The following is a 16,046-nucleotide window of genomic DNA, read 5'->3' as shown; positions in this document are numbered from 1 at the left end:
CAGGAGGGATACATTAATGATGGAAGATTTATTTCACAAGTCTTATGCACACAGACAGGTACACAAGATTCGCATTACCAATATTCTTGAAGAGGGGTATAAAAACAACTTTAATAACTACGATTTTGACTGCCTATATTAGCCTTGAAAAATTGGCTATGTAAATTTATAGAAATGTATGCGTTTTTCCCAATTATTTTCATGACAGATTAAAAATCCAATAAAAAAACATTTAAAGCAAGACATAGCTGCATTTTGGCCAAATTGCAGACAAACTAAAAGTTGCTGAATTGATTGTTGAAGAAATCAAACATGTAAACTGATATTTAAAAGGTTGAAATCAGTTGCAGTACACTGAGGATGTGAGTAGAAGAATAATAACAAAAAAGGACAATAGCTTGATTTTTGATCACATTCAAGTAATTAATGAAAACAAGAAAAGCTCCAGAGTTTCTTGATTTGGCTATGAGGTTCAGGGGTATCAGTCATTTTCCCTGGTTACGTTATTACTTTTCTATTTTTTTTTCAATGTTTATGCCTTGGGTTATCCGATTAATTTTATTCATGGTTCTCTTGTTTTACACCTACAAACACTTGGTCTGTGGTATTTTAAAATTCAGATTTTGTCCAGTGAGTGAGTGTGTTGTCTTCACTAATATTTTACCCTGGTTATGGAAGCCAGTTATTGTTATACAGAATATTTAGGAATCCATGTTACTTGAAACACATCTATAGCTACGTTGCTACTAATGGTGCGTTCACACTTTCAGGTTTGATTGGCATCAGGGTTCATTGGTTCCTAAAGAATTTTATTTTGTCACATGTGAAAGCTAACCTAGCTCCTAGCGAAACCTGGTTCCCATGAGAGCGAGGGTCTTGATTCACTTGAGACTGAACCAAAGAACAAAAGTGAAGTAAAGGGAGTAAATAACAAGAGCCCAGTGTACTACAAGGAGCAAAAATAAACTGCCCGCAGCACGAAATTGAAGAAGCTGGGCTCAGGAAAAAAGTTGAAAAATGTCAAACAGAATGTCTAACTGAGAAAAAAATGATTTAGTGAAGCAGTACAGGCGTTTATTACTATATGGTAGTAAGAGAAATAGCTGTACAAGCCATTTTTCATGTGCTGATTTTGGTTAGTAAAATGCCCCCCCTCCCTCAAATGAGCAGTGTTTGTAACTGCGTGAATACTTCAAGCTATTTTGAAAGCTTCAGATTTTGTATAGCTTCTAGAAGCGCTATGTGGGTACGCATACCAAATGTAGACAAAGATGAAAAATCTATTAGCATTCTCAGTCTATTCTACCTGATCATGCATTGCTCTCTTATTATTTGAAAGCAGACTTATGGTTCTTTAAAAGCATCCAACAATAATCTGTGCACCTGAACGTGCTAATGTAATGGGTTTAACAGTACCTTTTTACAGATGACGAGAGTGGCCAAGCCTGCCAATACTTTATCAGCTTGTTTTCTTAAAATAACAACTTTTTTTCATAAGATAACTTATTATCATTTTCCCTTAATTGAAGATAGAAAAAAACATAACAATTCTAGTTGGAGATATACACTGTTTCCTTGCTATATTGAGGTTCATCCTTTGCATTCTTGCAATTCTGCTGATTTTTTTCAGTGTGATTTTGCTCTTTTGTTTTGCTTTTTTAACAGCACTCCATGTTCTACATCCTGATTGGCTGGAAACATTGTCAATCAATATCCACTGTGCCTTGTCTCCTGTACACTTACATCCAGCTCTCCAAATCGACATAAATCTTTGATTGCGATCCGATTTTTGTTTTCATTCCAAAATACAAAAATCTGTTTGTTTTACCAAGGTTGGAACTTTGAAATTTTTAACAAGATAGGAAAATATAAAAAAATAAAAATGGTCATGTTTGTCTGAGAAAGTATATAAAGTTTGTAGTGAGGGGTTTTACAGCCTTAAAATATCTACAATCCTACTGTTTGGATTTCACCTATTCCAGGTTGTTTTTTTTTTTTGAATGTATCCTCTGGGATAAATGAGGGAACACTGTAAACTAAATTGCCAAACAAAGGATCATCAATGATTAATCAACTTACAATATGTCTCCCAGCAGGTCTCTCAGCTATCCCTGCTGATGTAGACATCCAATAGCCAGACTCTAGACTTAAAGCTCTGAACTTGGTGCATTTGTATCACTCCCTTTCCACAACTGGGAAAAAGGCATTACTCCTTATTTTAACAGAAACACAAAAAAACAATAATGCCCACGCACATATGAGCAAAAATCATCAATGTCTAATTGGCACTGCACTCTAACATTATCGATTACTTTAGTTGTGGTCAAACCAAGGTGGTAGTTGCGCTACTGTTGTTGGTCAATTTAACAATTAGCCAGTCATTGGAGTAGAAGATAATATACATTCAGCAACATACCAAAAAAAAACATATTTCTTCCTGTTTTTCCCCAACACTGACTTAATAAGTCGCTATCTTGAGAAAATATGCAGCGTTTATTCCATTGTCACAAGAAAATAGCTGTTAATATATTGTGATAGCAAACTAAATCATTGTCTTACGATAACAAGCACTAATCATATTCTGTCATCTTAATAACTTGCTATCTCAAGAAACAAAGAATAAAAAAAATTATTATTTAACTATTTGCATCTTCTCTACTATAGTTCCCACCCTAAATTACTTACAAATGAGAAAGAAAGTTCTTGTTTGTCTTGTTAGTCCTTTATGCACAAACAACTGTAGAACTTTTTGGTACTGTAAGAAAAATGAAATGATAAAAAGTTAGTTTGACCTGTTTTGCCCACTGGTCTTCAAGCATCCTCTTCGGAAGATTTTTACCTGTCATGTGTACATACCAACTGTTTATCACTTCTCCCCCAGGGGATGGGTCAAATGTGGAGAACAAATTTCACACGCCTAGGTGTGTGACAGATAGTGTGATTTAATTCAATTCAATTCAATTCAATTCAATTCAATTTATAAAAGGTTGTTGTTGGCTGAACAAACCTGTCAGGTAAATACCCCTATCCGACTGGTTGTGGTCCTTGGATAAAAAATTATTAAGTCAATGACATCATGTAAGCCCCCTTATCTTGATCTATGGTGTTGTGTCCACATTTCTTGGTTTTCGTGACTTCTTTGATCCAATATTCCAACTTGTTTGTTACAGTCCCTGTTAATTCTGTATTTTCCCAGTCCATGGTGTGAATTTCAGTGAACTGATGGTGCTGAATTGAGGTTTTGTTGCTCTGTTACCTATTTTTTTACCCTTCAGATTCATTTTTGTGTTCCATTTTTCTAGGGTTTTCCATTTACAGGTCAGGGTCAACACATGTCAATGTAAACTTTGTCTTTATCATTCTGTTTGGCTCATAAAAAAACCCTAACTGTAGGGTGAGCCTGTTTAAGATTTGCTTATAAGAGATACTAGTGATCAGACTAATCTGACAGGCAAGGATTATTTTTTTATTTAATACACATTCAATTAAAATGTCAAAAGAAGAAAAAAAAATGGAAAAAATAAAATAAAAGCCTTGTAGTCAGACATGTAATTTGCTGTGAAGGCCATCAGATGTAACTCTCAGTAAAACTTTATAACAATCACTACATGTTAAGAAAAAATCCTTATCAGTGTTTCAGTCTCTTGACATGAGGCAATTACATATTTGTCACTCTGATGACCACTCAAAAGAGAAACAAAACAAGTACTGAGGATGACAGACTGCTATTTGGAATGAAAACCAGCAGAGTGAATTTTAAAAACCCTGCGCCTGCAGATACTTAAATCTCATCACTTCTGGATTGACTTTTATACTTATACTGATGCCAATTTATGTTTAGAGAAGGAATGTAGTTCTGCTTTCTTAAAAATTATAAAAAAAATTGTTGTAAGCTTAAACCTAATATGTACAAAGAACAACAGGTACAGCTACCACACGTGTAATGATAGAAAGGAGGAGGAGTATGTTTGACAGGCAGCAAAAACTCCACCTAAAAGAGCCGGATGTATTTCGCTATTGGTATATTAGAGGTTGTCAGATTGTTTCCATTACAGTAATAATAATTTATTTTGACAAATTTCTTTTCCATCAGCTATGACTTTGGAATCCACATGTAGAGCTGTCTCAAAACTATGAAACCAAAAGAAGCAGCTTTGTAGCAATAATGTTTCAAATTGTAAAAGAAATTAAGAAAATGTGGTAAAAATATATAAAACTTTTTTTATTTTGTTTTGTGCTTCGGTAAAATTAACTTAAAAAAGAAGAAATCTTTATACAATAAATCGTTTATTAGTATAGTTTATTAGTATTAGATTAATTAATTACTACTATGAAAATTGAGTTCTGTTAATGGTGACTATTTCTTTGAAGTTAAATTATATGACTGTACAAATGACTTAATCTAGTGAAGTCAAAAAATGTCAAAATCTCTCATTATTATGAGAATTCTGTAAATTTAAAAAACCTCCCTAACAACAAACTCTGCGGCACAAAGATTAGGATTTACAAGTTTATATATTTAAAGTATGCAACACCTGAAGGTACATCATGTTTTAGAATTTTTACATTTTTTTGAAAAACTTGTCACCTATGGCAAAATAAGACAACTGGCAAAATATTTAGAGCTACTCCATTTTAACAATTAAATTGATTGTCTTCACATTTATCAGATTTATGTGATTAATATGTTCTACATATAATAATTTTGACTGTGCAAAGCTAAACACCTTAATGACAAAAATGAAACAGATTATAAATAGATTAAAAGCATAAATTGTTTTGTGCATGTTTGGGGATGAGAGCATTTAGTGAATGAAGAGACAGTAGTTATTTTGAGTGTCAATGCTAGATTTTAAAAAATTCAGAATTGGTTGAAACTTGCTTTTCCCAAGTTCCTTCCTTTAAACTGATTTATACTTTGCAGTGGTTGCTGCTCTGTAGGTAGAATAGATGCCCAATGACCTGAAAGTTGACTCTACCATTGCTGAGCTTGACAAGTCCACATGTGAATTTGACTTTGGGAAAGAAACATGACCTCCCTTTGTTCCCTGTGTTCCCACTGGAGTGTAAATATGGATAAGTGCAGCGAAAACCACTTTGTGGAATAGGAAACATTTCGCAATGTAGAACTAAAGGAAGTGTAAGTGTGCTGACAGTGGGGTGGACATTCCGTTTAAATGAGTTTTTAGTGGTTAATTCATCTAGAAAAACACAGTACAATGAAATACCACTTGCCAGTTATTGTATACATTTTTGTATGCCGTCTTAGAAACTGCACACAATGTAATATATTGGTTTAGAAATACAAAAAAAAGGATTTTACAAAATGTTAGTGGAAAATTATTATTTTAAAAACTATTGAATTAACAATAATGTAACCTTATATTTAGTTATTATTCATAATAGGTGACAAAGGTAAGATTCCATCTTTTATGGTAGACTTGAACATGGTTCCTGAAGCCCCTCAAATCTACAGTAGTGACCCGGCAGAGGTCCTAAAGTAATTCATACACTCCACGTTTGACTGTTAAGGAGAATAAAATGTAGTTTAGAGCAAAACAAAGTTGAAGTTAAGAGTTGAAATTGCTACAGACTTCCCAAAATTCCCTATATCTTACACATATTTATTACTTTTGCTACTTATAATCTTAAGGTCTTAATGTATGCATTCAAACATGCAAATGTTATAAACTGGGTTCCCAATTAGTGGGTAACTACAAAAGGCCTGAATTTCTATCTGCTCTTAAATTTCTTCTACTTTTGATGAGTTGTGGAAGTTATTCATGAAACAATAGGAAGGGTTAGAGATATTACTGTTAATAATGTAGAAATAGTTCCTTGAAAAGAATAGCAAAACATACAAAATTCCCTTCGAACACAATTAAAACTTGTAGTCTTGACTACTTAAAAAAACCTGAAAAGTCTTGCAGTCTTCTGCAGATAAAGTCAGAAGCCTGGGAGGAATAAAAGACAAGACAAATGTCTTTGCAAAATTCATACGCCACGTAAAAAGAATACAATTTTGTTTAAAATTTAAAGCACTTTGCAGCTAGAAAAAGAACATAGGACCACTGAGAGGCTGTAAGTACACTCAGTAATCACATCGCTGTCAACATTGTGCCATTCTCAGATATGCAGCATGGCATCATACCCTGCAGTTAAATTCATGGTTATTTTACTGAGGCAGGGTTTGATTTATGCATCAAACAAAACAGATTTTTTTACAGATTTGGGTTTTTATTTCTGTGTACTAATCAGATAAAGACATAACTCTCTTTAGACCATGCAAAAAATGTACAAGCAGTTCAATGACAGAAGAAAAGATGGTTTCCATCACAATAAATAGCAAAAAATAATTTGATTTTTGTTAAAATATTTATGAGTCTCAAATATTATGTGTAGTACTGATCATGGTGCATTCTGTTGTTTGTCAAACCGTAGTAAAAAGATATTCATCAAAGTATTTTCTTAAGCGTTATACTTCTCCGTTCGTATCTGGCTTTATATTTAGTATGACCTCCAATCAATATGAGAACTATTAATTACAGTTCAAGTAAAAAAAATGATAATAAATAAAAAAACAACTAGAAAATATGCAACTGGACAGTGTTAGAAGAATGGTAAATAAATGATAGATGCAGATAAAAAACTGAAGTCATGTCACAATAAGTTTAAAGTCCAACTTTGTCAGTGGCTCAGTCTTGAGGTCAAACAAAGTTTGAATGCAGCCAACACATTGAAGCAAGTTTCATACTGCAGTTCTCATTTTTTTTTTTTTTTTTTTTTTAACTTGTCCTGTCCAACAGCTAGCCAGGCAGATGAGAGCTGAGGGCCTCTTGTGTTGGACATGTTTTACTTTAACAAGAGGGGTTATTAATCTTCAGACAAACCAGAGGTATGTCTGAATAAACCCCTTTTGTAATTGAGGACAAACTTTTATTCATTTCAACCATGATTGAAAATCTTTGGTGTTGGACCGGACGGAAAAGGAAAGAAGGGAAGAAGAGGGAGGGATGTCAGAGGGTTCTCATTTAATTACAAGTTGGCTGACAAGTCCGACTTGCTCATTGTGACGAAAAAAAAAAACTTCAAACATGCATTTCCAGAAACCGTGCTTTAAGTCCTTGCTGTGATCATGTGGAGCACATTAAATGCCTATTCACAACTATTTCTGCATTGAACTTTCTTAATGGACCTTGTGCCCTTGTGCACATCTTCCCAGTATCATGCACTAATACAATCAAAGATTCAAGACATATCATCAAGTGTTTTTGAAATGTCAGGTATTTCAGTTTGTTTGTTTTATTGGTTGGTTGGTGTTAACAAGAAGGGGTCAGCATCATCGCCCCTCTCTAACAATATAATTTCAATCTTTAATTTTGGCATATGTGAACAGAACATGTTTTATGACCACAAAAGAGTGAATGTAAAAGTACATACATGTATGAGACATTGGTCATTGGTCAAAGTAGTTCCGTTTAATTAGTGCACACATGGTTGTACCTTAGACTAACACTAAAATAATGAAGACTGTATGTAGTAGCCACATTACTTCACCAGCCTTTTTTTTTTCCATTTGAGGTCTAGTATAATAACGAAATATTTGGAAGACTTGTGTAAAGGATGCTACACATACTTCTCCATTATTATTTCCTTGACTTCAAAAAAGAAAACGAAAATTTATAACACTGAGTTAATAGTCCAGAGCCAAAGCTGGCATTTTCATTTGTGGCATTGCTTAGCTTCAATCCACACCTCAGGCTAATATCGATAACCATCATTGCGTATCGTGTTACATATTGAGCTTGAATTGCTGCAAGTCTGACGGAAGTTCTGAACAGCATTTACACAGATATAGGAAATAACTGAAATGAAACTGCTTGATGCTCAATTAGGACCAGTTGCAAAATGTTTGTATCTTCTAAATTCAATTTTCTAGTAGAATCCTAGGTTTGTTTCAATTAATATCGTTTTTATTCAAACATCACATATGGCGACCAGCACATCACTTTCAATGTTGTCCTATTATTTATACAGTTTTTTTTAAAGTGTACGTTGAACTAGGTACCTGTGTGACCAGGGGCTCCAGAAGTCTTTCCACAGTCAAGGTGCGAATTTCAAGGCTCTTTGGGTCCCATTTTAACAGGATTGGCGAAGTAGCAGTCGTCATGGTTTCTGTTGACATCAAAAGCATAATCGCAGTTAGAAAAATAGTCAACATGGTTTTGCTAATTTTGTGCAGGTGGCTAAATAACCACATGCAGGGTAAAAGATGCAGGGTCTTCTGAAACGTTTCAATTCTTGCTGATCATAAAAAACACAGACCTTCTTCAGGCTGGCAGGTCATAAATGAATACTCAGAGTTATGATGGAAAAAAAGAAAAACAAAAATTTTCCTTCTCAGAAATATTTTTAGGGCAAAAAGAATGTGTGTGTAAATGCCGACTAAATAAAAGAAAATAACATCTGAATTAAGAAATGCTTGAAGCACCCTTACAGTTTCCTTGGTTCTAAAGCTGTTTTTCTTCAGGTTCCTCAGACTTCATAATCATTATTTGTCTTATTTTCTTGCCTGCTCTATTCATTCTGGTTAGAAAATCGTATGAATCTCTGCGTTGTCATCACTGTGAAGTAATCACAGCCCGCAGCAGCAGTCACTGACTGCAAGGACCATATTGTTTTCGCAGTTGGAATGACGACTTCGCCGCCTTTCAGCGAGAATTTGACCCCCGCCGCATGCTCGAAAAGTCACCAAAATGGGCACACACCTGGGATAAATTGCAAATGAATTTTCCACAAAGTCAACGTCACCCCCCCGAAGACGATGACATCACGGCCAGCGATCCCGTCAAAAAAATGAATGGGCCGAAAATCGCGTATGGGGCCGAACAAAATGTACTTCAAAATACAGCCGCGAAACCAAGACACACGTGTCGGGGATATCCCAAAGATGTTTTGAAATCATTACGGGACGGCCACACGACCTACGGCTTGGCGGCCATTTTGTGGCGAACTCTGAGAATTGGCGATTTTCGTGTTTTCCCACAATATGGGGAAAAGACACTTTTGTTTGAACGATTTTCACGCAATTGCACACACTTGCTGCCAGCTCCAGTCTACAAACACCCCAGAAGTGTTGTTGACCTTTGACCTTGGGAAAAGGCCGCCATCTGGAATTTTCTCAAAAAAGCACCTTTAGCACCGGATACAAACGAAAACTCGTCGTTGCAATTTTCATCAATCGTCTCGTAACTTTTCGGGCACCAACGGCCAGCTACTCTGGACAAAATGTTGGAATTAGAAGTTGTAGATTTTGAACGGCGTGCGCGTGGCGAGCTAGCAACCGTTGCCATCTTGACTAGCTCGCACATTTTTCATCGGAATGTCGTGAAGAGGAAATATGCGATTCCTTGGCCCGCGCTGAACAAAACGATGCTACGCACGACAAGATCGATAAAGGAATGTGGCCGTGGTAAGCAAAAAACCGTCGCAAAAAAATGTGCCGACTCGGCAAAAACGAAAAAATTCGGAACTTTTTTTTCCAGAATCGACTAACGAAACCAATATACCCTTGTCCGCGATATCCAAAGGACGTTTTGAAATCATTACGGGATGGTGACACGACCTACGGTTTGGCGACCATTTTGTGCCAAAATCTGCCATTTTGCGTTTTTCGCGTTTTTACACAATATGGAAAAATGAACTTTTTTTCGAGCGATTTTCACGAAATTTGACTCACATGTTGCTAGAGCAAGTCCACAACTACCTCTGGAGTTTCGTCCACCTTTGACCTCGGGAAAAGGCCGCCATCTTGAATTTTCTATAAAAAACGCCTTTACCCCTGGATTCAATCGTAAACTTGTCGTTGGAATTTTCCGCGATCGTCTCGAAACTTTTTGGGCATCAACGGCAAGCTACTATGAAAAAAATGTTGCAATTAGAAGTTGTAGATTTTGAACGGCGTCCGTGTGGCGAGCTCGCAAAGTCGCGCACTGCTATTCCTCATACCTTATTATGGCCCGCAGCAGCAGTCACTGACTGCAAGGACCATATTGTTTTCGCAGTTGGAACGACGACTTCGCCGCCTTTCAGCGAGAATTTGACCCCCGCCGCATGCTCGAAAAGTCACCAAAATGGGCACACACCTGGGATAAATTGCAAATGAATTTTCCACAAAGTCAACGTCACCCCCCCGAAGACGATGACATCCCGGCCAGCGATCCCGTCAAAAAAATGAATGGGCCGAAAATCGCGTATGGGGCCGAACAAAATGTACTTCAAAATACAGCCGCGAAACCAAGACACACGTGTCGGGGATATCCCAAAGATGTTTTGAAATCATTACGGGACGGCCACACGACCTACGGCTTGGCGGCCATTTTGTGGCGAACTCTGAGAATTGGCGATTTTCGTGTTTTCCCACAATATGGGGAAAAGACACTTTTGTTTGAACGATTTTCACGCAATTGCACACACTTGCTGCCAGCTCCAGTCTACAAACACCCCAGAAGTGTCGTTGACCTTTGACCTTGGGAAAAGGCCGCCATCTGGAATTTTCTCAAAAAAGCACCTTTAGCACCGGATACAAACGAAAACTCGTCGTTGCAATTTTCATCAATCGTCTCGTAACTTTTCGGGCACCAACGGCCAGCTACTCTGGACAAAATGTTGGAATTAGAAGTTGTAGATTTTGAACGGCGTGCGCGTGGCGAGCTAGCAACCGTTGCCATCTTGACTAGCTCGCACATTTTTCATCGGAATGTCGTGAAGAGGAAATATGCGATTCCTTGGCCCGCGCTGAACAAAACGATGCTACGCACGACAAGATCGATAAAGGAATGTGGCCGTGGTAAGCAAAAAACCGTCGCAAAAAAATGTGCCGACTCGGCAAAAACGAAAAAATTCGGAACTTTTTTTTTCCAGAATCGACTAACGAAACCAATATACCCTTGTCCGCGATATCCAAAGGACGTTTTGAAATCATTACGGGATGGTGACACGACCTACGGTTTGGCGACCATTTTGTGCCAAAATCTGCCATTTTGCGTTTTTCGCGTTTTTACACAATATGGAAAAATGAACTTTTTTTCGAGCGATTTTCACGAAATTTGACTCACATGTTGCTAGAGCAAGTCCACAACTACCTCTGGAGTTTCGTCCACCTTTGACCTCGGGAAAAGGCCGCCATCTTGAATTTTCTATAAAAAACGCCTTTACCCCTGGATTCAATCGTAAACTTGTCGTTGGAATTTTCCGCGATCGTCTCGAAACTTTTTGGGCATCAACGGCAAGCTACTATGAAAAAAATGTTGCAATTAGAAGTTGTAGATTTTGAACGGCGTCCGTGTGGCGAGCTCGCAAAGTCGCGCACTGCTATTCCTCATACCTTATTATGGCCCGCAGCAGCAGTCACTGACTGCAAGGACCATATTGTTTTCGCAGTTGGAACGACGACTTCGCCGCCTTTCAGCGAGAATTTGACCCCCGCCGCATGCTCGAAAAGTCACCAAAATGGGCACACACCTGGGATAAATTGCAAATGAATTTTCCACAAAGTCAACGTCACCCCCCCGAAGACGATGACATCCCGGCCAGCGATCCCGTCAAAAAAATGAATGGGCCGAAAATCGCGTATGGGGCCGAACAAAATGTACTTCAAAATACAGCCGCGAAACCAAGACACACGTGTCGGGGATATCCCAAAGATGTTTTGAAATCATTACGGGACGGCCACACGACCTACGGCTTGGCGGCCATTTTGTGGCGAACTCTGAGAATTGGCGATTTTCGTGTTTTCCCACAATATGGGGAAAAGACACTTTTGTTTGAACGATTTTCACGCAATTGCACACACTTGCTGCCAGCTCCAGTCTACAAACACCCCAGAAGTGTCGTTGACCTTTGACCTTGGGAAAAGGCCGCCATCTGGAATTTTCTCAAAAAAGCACCTTTAGCACCGGATACAAACGAAAACTCGTCGTTGGAATTTTCATCAATCGTCTCGTAACTTTTCGGGCACCAACGGCCAGCTACTCTGGACAAAATGTTGGAATTAGAAGTTGTAGATTTTAAACGGCGTGCGCGTGGCAAGCTAGCAAAGTGGCGCACTGTTATAACTCCCATGCATTTCAATACAATACAGTGAAAATTGAATGCATGCATTAATGCCTGAAACTGAATACATTGAAAACCACTGGATATGGACATATAAGGAATGTGGGCGTGGTTACCATAAAACCACTGTTGCTAAGGACAACAAAAAGTTTACTTTTACCGATTTGTCCGAAACTGACGTCAATCTGTTCGTCCTCCAGAGAGGACCAAAACATAAAATGGTTGCTATGGAGATAAAATCAACAGATAAGCCGCCATTTTGGAAAAAGTGTTTTTTTTAATCAACTTATGACATATAGCTCTCACCAATGGAGGAATGTGATTTTCTGAGTCAGTTGATGATGCTGATCGCTATGCTAGCACTTTTAGCTATGTTAGCATAACTAGCATAGTTAGCATAATTAGCATTTTATATAATGTGTTTTTCTGAGTCAGTTGATGATGCTGATCGCTATGTTAACACTTTTAGCCACATTAGCATAGCTAGCATAGTTAGCATAATTAGCATTTTAGGTAATGTGTTTTTCTGAGTCAATTGATGATGCTGATCGCAATGCTAGTACTTTTAGCCACATTAGCATAGCTAGCAAAGTTTGTATAATTAGCATTTTAAGTAATGTGTTTTTCTGAGTCAGTTAATGATGTTGATCGCTAAGCTAGCACTTTTAGCTATGTTAGCATAACTAGCATAGTTAGCATAATTAGCATTTTAGGTAATGTGTTTTTCTGAGTCAGTTGATGATGTTGATTGCAATGCTAGCACTTTTAGCCTCATTAGCATAGCTAGCATAGTTAGCATAATTAGCATTTTAGGTAATTATGCTAATTACCTAAAATTAGGTAATTAATTTTAGGTAATGTGACATGTCACAAATGTCAATAAAATTTCCTTTTTGTTTTCCAAATACTCAAAGATTTTACTTTTCTTTTTGGAAAGTTGAGCAAATAGTAGCATCGCATCTTATAACATGTTCAGGCTGCCTCTAAATTTACTTCAGAGACCACCTACCTCTTGGTTTAAAACATAATTTCTATAGACATGATCAGCTCCTTCAGACTATTTTCACAAACTTCTGAAAAATTATTTGGGCTTCGCTGAACCTGTTCTAAAATTCAAACCATCTGTTTACACGCTAGATTACAGCCCCTCACAACCCCAACATTACTAGAGCAACTAAAATGGTGACCAATATTGGAGCTATCCAGCCGTAGAGCTCTGTGCCAAATGCCAGCTCAGACGAGGAAAATGATTGAATTTAGTCATTCGCAAGAGGCTGCATCAGAATGGAGTGGAGTTGGAAACTTGTGGCCTGTCGATTGTAGCTTTTGTCACTGCTACAAGTTATTTTATTTTTTTTTCATTTTTGTGTGCGCCTGATTCTTAACAATTTCAATGAAGAAATACTCAGAAATACAATTTTAAGTATAATTTCCTTTATATAATGGCATCCATCATAAGAGAAATGTTACAAGAACATGTTAAAAACACCAAAAACACAATTTTCATTGGAGTGGGTCTTTAATTGCTGTTGTCGGATATGGTTATAGTTATGTCAATTATCCTCAACTCAATTTAGTATTTTAAAATGGTCATTCTTGCTTTCACTGGTCCTTCAAAAAAATCATCCAAAAGATATTGCCTCTGCATTTTTTTCTTCCTTTACTTACACACAGACTCTACTGTAAAACACTTTCTCCTTTTTGGGATTTGATCAACTCAAAATAAAGTTTATGCCGTAAATGTTTTAAATCAACAAATCTGTTTTAAGAAAAGATAAGCATAGTGGTTCTCCTCAAAATTGTTGGGATGTGCACAGTGTTGATGGTTGGTAGCAGAGTTGGTTTGGCTTTCATTATGAGGGGGTTATTGTATGGACCCATTGTGCTGTTGATCTCTCTTTTTAAAGGCCAGCAGGAGTCAGCATATCCTGTCTGTGTTTATTCAGTGAAACAAAGTGAATGGTTTGAACAAAGTTAATCTTATGGACTGAATTCCAAAGTTTGTCTTTAAAAATTGCATTACTTTATATTAAAATAACGTTTTTGGGAGAAAAATGTAAGTGAACATTTTTAGTAAACATTCATAGTGAAGCACACTATTTTGATTACTTGATGCATTTCAAACATGAATGGTGCTTACGGCACAAATGTTTGGTAAGAAATTGACTTTAGACAACTTTTTCTTTAAATACATTTTCAGTTTGGAGGTTGTATTGGGATAATGTGAGAACAAACAGCCAGTGACTGGGTAAAACCATTGTCGCTGTTGGGACATGTCTCAGCAGAAGGCACTTTCAGATTCAGCCAGCTGGGACAAACCCAGGCTACTTCCTATGAAAGTGAGGCAGAAAAGATTGTCAAATTTGAATTAGAATGGCAGATCTGGGCCAGAAGCTCCTAATGCAACACAGGAGCTGAAGATAAATGAACAGACGAGGGGAATCTGGCAACCTGGCAAGACTGATGAAATCCTGCCCAGCCTTTAAGAGTCCTCACAACAGACCAACTCCTTGCACATGTTGCAACTCTTCACTGTGGTGTCATTACTTTTAGTAACCTCATACTGAGCTGGACAATTACTTTGCACAGACACACAGCAGGTTTTTTTTTATTGCTGTTGTCTGCTTCTAATCAATGGAGATGCTTTTGATTGTCAAAATGAAGCTGCATTTGTTGACTCAAAATTAAAATGAAAAATAAAAACTTCAAAATGCTTTTTCTTTTTCTACTTAAAAAACGCTTATTTTTTGTCATAATAAAACGAAAATGCAAAGAGGGGATTGTATTTACATTTTCACATCCACCCTGCTCCTAGCATGTCTGTGTCTCTTAGCAGCCGGACAGACGGAGATAGCACTGATGTCATCGTTCCGCCTCCCCTCTGGAAATGCTAAGTCGAATTGAATTATGCAACACTATTCACAGGGTGGATGTGAAAACGCAAATGCAATCCCCTCTTTGCATTTTCATTTTAATTATGACACAGAATAAGCGGTTTTTAAGTAGAAAAAGAAAAAGCATTTTGAAGTTTTGATTTTTAATTTTATTTTTGAGTCATTTGAGGCAGTTACATTTTAAAAATTAAAAAGCATTTCTGTTAATCCATTTCAATTGTCAAATTAGACATTTCTAAATGAATTTTGTTACACATTAACCAGAGAATTTTTTGAAAATGAAATTTCAAATACCATTTTCATTATCATTTTAATTAAGTGCCAGAATAAGCAGTGTTGAAGTAGAAAATGAAAAAGCATTTTGGCAGATTGCTTTTTTTATTTTAATTTTGAGTCAAAAAATGCAGCTTCATTTTGAAAATGAAAAAGCCTTTCTGGTTTTGACTTTGCTACACAAATGCTTCCATAGTGAAGAAGCTGTTAGTTCCATTATTGGCTGGTAAACAGCAAAGACATTTAAGAGTGACAGGATTTTAACAATTCATCCCCTTCTCTTAAGTGGTGTTTGCAAAGTTTGACAAAGTAAGTGTATCATACTTGTAAAGTTATCTCTGGTAATTTAACTATTCTACAAACTAATTGCAAAAATATGCCCTTGTGGGACAAATTGTCTTTTATTTATTATTCACAAGAATATTCAAAAATAAATGAATGACAAAGGCCACTGCTACTATAAGTCATCTAAAGTATGCTAAATAAGCAGTAAACAAACAACCAACTTAATTAGCCCTGACTAGGAGAAACATGGCAAAGCACTAGGCCACAGTTACTTTTAAGTACGACAGTTTAGAAACTACACTGGAAGAATCAAATTCTAACCATTAAAGAAAAATCATAACACTTTTGAGAAATGTATGTATTTATTTCTTTTACAAGTAACCTGAAAGATATGCATAAAACAATAATGTTTCTTATGTAATACCTTTTTGAAACAATATTTCTGTCTATAAAATTCTATATTCTAAAATTCTATATCAT

The 16,046-nt window shown here is 36.7% G+C and overlaps 1 protein-coding gene across 2 annotated transcripts in view; it reads right to left on the bottom strand.

Moving 5' to 3' along the window:
* Window positions 1–16,046, bottom strand: part of ctnna2 (catenin alpha 2) — a 281,743-nt gene that overhangs the window by 254,646 nt on the left and 11,051 nt on the right. For both annotated transcript variants that reach the window (XM_023956970.1, XM_023956972.1), the window contains exon 2: window positions 8,069–8,175. In XM_023956970.1, the coding sequence (XP_023812738.1) occupies window positions 8,069–8,170 (102 nt within the window). In that variant the 5' untranslated portion in view covers window positions 8,171–8,175. The remainder of the gene's footprint in view (window positions 1–8,068; window positions 8,176–16,046) is intronic.

Source organism: Oryzias latipes, chromosome 1 (genome assembly GCF_002234675.1).
Source record: "Oryzias latipes chromosome 1, ASM223467v1".
Lineage (NCBI taxonomy): Eukaryota > Metazoa > Chordata > Actinopteri > Beloniformes > Adrianichthyidae > Oryzias > Oryzias latipes.
The sequence above is the reverse complement of the archived record's forward strand: the minus strand, read 5'-3'. Positions and strand labels throughout refer to the sequence as shown.